A 5,161-nucleotide genomic window follows, 5' to 3' on the forward strand; every position below is an offset into this window, starting at 1 on the left:
AGGCTTAAAGTATCATTGCTCGTTGTTTATTAGGACATTATCACTCACGCATTACGCTGCCATCTTGTTCGGTTGGTATTCTTGACAGAAAAGTTAAAGAAACAATCACATTTTGCTCAGTAAGCTTGCCCCGCTGTAATTTCAGAGTCCCTTCCACTGTACCTTCTGGGATATAAAGTTTGTGCCTCCCACTGAATTTCAGGGGAATAAGCATTTGATTTCTTTTATCCATCCTACTGCCATTCAAAGGTATAGGATTTGTATCATCTTCAATCAGTTTGATCTGTTACACTATTCTCTGAGTGTAATGACCAGATGTATATGCCTGATATTTGCATAAATGAACAGTATCATTTTTCTTTTCCCGAGAATAATCCCATTGCTCGTTCTTTGCCGGGATTATAACACCATCTTAATTTTTCTGCTCAACCAACGTCTTTGACAGAAAACCCAATGAGATAATTTCAATTTGGGCTCAAATATTTTCAACCCTTAGGCTTGGTGAGTTTTGAATAATGGTCCTGTTTCAGGCTCCTGTACTATTTAGAAGCTTCTAAAGTAATATACAGAACCTCTTTTATAAAAGTATTATTGGTCTATTAATCGTTATTTCAATACAAAATGCTTGAAAAATATCAAAACGATGGACAAGAAGGAAATTGATTGGGAGCATAGCTCGAAATGAATTAATCAAAGATTGTAAATGCAATAAGAAGGAAATTAACTTAAAATGAATAAGTTAATCAAAGATAGCAATGCAATAAGAAGAAAATTTATTCGGACATATCTTGAAAAGAATCAAAGATAACAAATTTAAAATGGGCAAAATGGAAGCTAGATGCCCCAGATATCGCAGCTTGAGCTTCTCTGTACCAACTTCTTAAGGACCTTTCTGAGCTCAATATGTGTTTAGGGGATCCGGAGTACTTTGTCGATGCCCCAAGACGTAACATACTTCTTCATTATTAATTCAGGCATAGCAAGACTAATGTATGCCCCACTTTAATCCAAATTTGAGCCGCCCCTTTTGGGTTTTCAACTCAAATCCCCTTTGGTCTCAAGGCGCTCTTTGCGGGTTTTCGCCATGGCCTCTCCCCCCCTGTTTTTTTTAAGGCACCCTTTGTGGGTTTTCACCTTGGCCTCTTTCCTTTTAAGTAGAATATTCCTTGACTGGATTTGAATTCACTGGATTGGACAAATCTTTGCCATCAACGCTCCTTCAAAATGGGCCTTTTTTACTACATAAAGTCCTTTCCAGTTTGGCATCCACTTTTCTTTGAAGTCCTTTTGTATAGGAGGAATTTTCTAGGATAAACTTCTTCATCGTAAGCTCGCGTCAATTATTTTCGATGCATTGGACTTCGACAGATAGCTTTCAACCCTCTCTTTTCAAATTTAATTGATCCTATCAGAGGATTGGATCCATTCTGCCTTATCTAACTTCAGCTCTGACGAGACTCAGAGAAAATGAATTTCATCTTCAAAACCGATTCTATCCTATAAACCAACGAGCAATGTGTTGCCCCAGCTAAGGTCCTAGCCGACATTCGATGAGCATAGAGGGTACATGATGACTTCTTATGCCGATCTTTACAAGCCTCAATCATCTTTCCATGATCTTCTTCTTCTTTTAGGATTTGATGATTGGCATATGAAGCGACTTTCACCCTTTTGGCGAAGTAATTGATGCCTGCTGGAAGCCTTCGACTAGATCGGCCCAATAACTTCCATGCCCCATATAGAGAAAGTCGAAAGAATGAAGAGGCACATGAATTTTCTCTCTATAAAGTCGAAATATATCATTTTTCATTATCTTTTGCTTCTTTTTGCTGCTATTGCGTGTTTCTGCTCTCTATTTTTGTCTTGCAAGTGATGGGACGATGGGACGGAGGCAGTGCAAGTGGAGGCAAGTGGTTTAGGGTTAGGTGGGTTTGGGCTTCTATTTTGGGCCCAAAATTGGGCTTGTACAACCATCAATATCATCATCTTTACCCCATCTCAACTTCAACTTTTTAAAGTCCACCTTATCCTTCAAATTGGCATCTTTGGCATCCATGGCACTTGCAACATTTTTTAGTCCTAAAATGGAAAGTCTTCCACGTAAATGCTTGAGTTTTCCCAACTCATTAATTCTTGATCCAGTTTGACAGCCTAAAACAAAATCTGTTACTATTTGAAAATCTTTCAACCTACCCATTCCTTCTGGCATCCTTGCTAACTTTGTTCCCTTGGTATCAAGATATAGCATGTTGATCAATCTCTCCATGTCTCTCAGCAGCTCATCAAGGTCGCTGCATCCACGCAATTTTAATGCTTGCAAATTATACAATGTACACAAAGAGTTTGGCAACCTTTTAATTTTAGTTCTTGAGAGATTCAAATTTCGTAGATGCTTCAAATTACCAATATCTTCTGGCAAATTCTTGATATCTCTATACTCAGCCAATGAAAGCACTCGTAAGCTTGATTTCACCATCAAATCATGCATTAGGACATCACTGACAAATGAGCAGTACCAGACCGGATTTGTATTTAAGAAAGTACGCAGACCCTTTGCTTTAGCTAAACTTTGAATTTTTTGCCGCACATCATATGGTTCTTGGACATTGGACATATGATGGGTCTTTTCAGTTATTACACAAGAACCACCACCACTACCTTCCAATCAGCAAATGAACTCTCGGGTTACAGATTTAGCCAAGTCACTAATTAGATCATGCATGACAAAACAAGATTTCTTTCCTTTAGATTGTTGAAAGAATGACCTCAATCTTAAATCTTTGAAGTACTCGTTACCCCGTTCTTCCAGATCTCCATTGTCTTTGGGAAGCTCTAAAAGACCTTCAGCCATCCATAATTGAATAAGTTCTTCCTTTTCAAATTCGTAATCTTTAGGGGAAATTGAACAATAAGCAAAACATCGCTTCAAATGGGAAGGAAGATAATGGTAACTCAATGTTAACGCTGGAAGTATATTATTAGTTGCATCATTTGGAATGTCCCAAAAATTGCTATGTAAAATTTTGTTGCACTCATCAGCATCTGGTTTGCAACGCAGAAGACCTCCAAGAACTTTTGCAGCCAAAGGGAGACCGCCACATCTTTTAACAATTGCTTCCCCGATTGCCATCAGATCTGGATGCTTGGTGGGGCTTGAACCATCAAATGCATGCTTTGCAAATAACTTCCAACAATCATCATCTGATAACACATCTAAACGATAAGTTGGAGCGTTCCTCATGATTACTGCAACGTTTTCATCACGTGTTGTTACAATAATCTTACTATTCTTGGCCCCAAAAGTGAAGGGACTTGCAAGCTCTTTCCAATGAAAATAATTCTTGTTCCAAACATCATCCAAAATGATTAGATATTTCTTTCCGGACAGCTGCTCTTTGAGTTTAAGTTGAAGCTGATTTAAGTTCTGGTTTCCATCACAGCTACATTTGATCTCTTCAAGAATGGTTTTGGTTACCTTGAAAGCATCAAATTCCTCTGAAATACACACCCATGCTTTGCGGTCAAACCATTTATCCGCTATGGGGTCGTTGTAGATCAATTGGGCAAGGGTGGTTTTGCCAAGCCCGCCCATACCCGCAATGGGAATCACAGCTATCTGATTTTCAGACAGATTTTGAGGATCCAACAACTTCATTATTTCTTCTTTTTCATCATCTCTGCCATAAACATCAGATTCGTCCACCAAAGAAGTTGCAGGCGTTATTTGAAATGCCTTTTCTCCTTTATAGCTTTCTTTCAGACCCAGAATCTGTTTTTGGTTGAGTAGGTTGTCTAGTGTCCCAAGGATCTCCTCCAGCTTTGACTGCATCCCATCTTTGAAAGGATAGAAAGAAGAGAAAAAGCTACTAACCTGCTTCATAGGAGTAGTTTGATATTCGGATTCGATCTTGTTCCGAAGAGCTTCAGTAGAGATCTCGTCCAGGAGGTCGTCGGCATCATAAACAGCATCTTTGAGCTCATCAGTCCAACTTTTGACATTTGGGTTGGTAATCTGCTTATTTTTAGCATCATCCAACACTGCTTTCACCGACATCAAGGTTGGCTTCAGTTTCTTCAGCAGCAAAGGTTCAAGTTTCTTTCCTTTGATAAGCCTCAGAACATCCCCAGAAACAATCCTATCAAGCAGCACCTCAATGGAATCAGAGAGAAAAGCTTCACCGTACAATAGCCATGTTTTTTTTTTTTTTTGCTTTTTGTTTTGCAAAGAAAGGTTTAAAGGAAGTAATTGCTAACAATGGAAAAGAAGAGTGAAGAAAGTTGCAGAGATGAAGGATTGGAAACATAATAAAGTAAGAGAAAGTGAAAGCAAATTGAAAAGACGAGAGCAAGAGTGAAAATATGAGATGAAGATGAAAAGGGGAAAGCTTTAACTTGGAATACTTTAATTTCAATAGAGATGAAAGAACTTCATCACTGCTAATGGGACTTGTAAAAGGGAAAGGCTTTAACTTGGAATACCTTAAAATTCTTTAATATTTAACAACATAAAAGAAACACTATTTTCTATAACCATAGTTGGTTTTTTACAGATTTAGCATAATGAAGAAATGGATCAAATATTATATTATAATATAAGCAATAGCATTATTATTCCAAATATTATATTAATTGTCATATAAAAATATTATCTATACTATTATTTAAGTAAAGCTATGTTGAACATTTTGGTTATGCTTTTTGGCATATCTTTGTTTGGTTTTGTAGCAAGTTTGTCTTGTTTTCTATTTTTGTTTTTTCTATTTTGGCTTGAAATGAGCTTTTGTATTTCAATGGAGGCAGATCTAGTGGGTTTATCCATTATTGATGGAGAAAATACAAGGCAAGTGGAAATCGGTATTCAAAAAGGGGAGGAGTTTGAGTTCTATTTGATGGGTTGCTTTTTTACTACCAGTGTTACCCACTTCTAGTTAACGAGAAACCCCATGGCCAACCTTTGGCAGCCTGTTGACGATATCTCTGTATCAAATATGGGAGAAACATTTCTTGTTTACGTTTTATTATGAGTTGGATAAGTAATTTTTTTTATATTTTTGTATCGTGTTTTAATTATTTATATGTCTAAAATTGGTTCTATGTAACTATGAATCCAACGAAGATATATGAATTCAAACTTTTAGTAAAAGTCTCCTCCAAAATCAAT

The 5,161-nt window shown here is 37.2% G+C and overlaps 2 protein-coding genes across 2 annotated transcripts; both read right to left on the reverse strand.

The window, feature by feature from the left end:
• Nucleotides 1-1,394: 1,394 nt before the first annotated feature.
• LOC108452430 (putative disease resistance RPP13-like protein 1) lies at nucleotides 1,395-4,553 on the reverse strand. The gene has a single exon (XM_017750220.2). It carries the CDS (start codon nucleotides 4,052-4,054, stop codon nucleotides 2,666-2,668), a length of 1,389 nt encoding a protein of 462 aa, XP_017605709.2. The 5' UTR covers nucleotides 4,055-4,553; the 3' UTR covers nucleotides 1,395-2,665.
• LOC108451525 (putative disease resistance RPP13-like protein 1) lies at nucleotides 1,443-2,614 on the reverse strand. The gene is made up of 2 exons (XM_053027541.1): nucleotides 2,024-2,614; nucleotides 1,443-1,781 (listed from the first exon to the last, which is right to left on the reverse strand). Exons 1-2 carry the CDS (start codon nucleotides 2,612-2,614, stop codon nucleotides 1,443-1,445), a joined length of 930 nt encoding a protein of 309 aa, XP_052883501.1.
• Nucleotides 4,554-5,161: the final 608 nt, after the last annotated feature.

Source organism: Gossypium arboreum, chromosome 5, assembly GCF_025698485.1.
Source record: "Gossypium arboreum isolate Shixiya-1 chromosome 5, ASM2569848v2, whole genome shotgun sequence".
NCBI classification, from domain to species: domain Eukaryota; kingdom Viridiplantae; phylum Streptophyta; class Magnoliopsida; order Malvales; family Malvaceae; genus Gossypium; species Gossypium arboreum.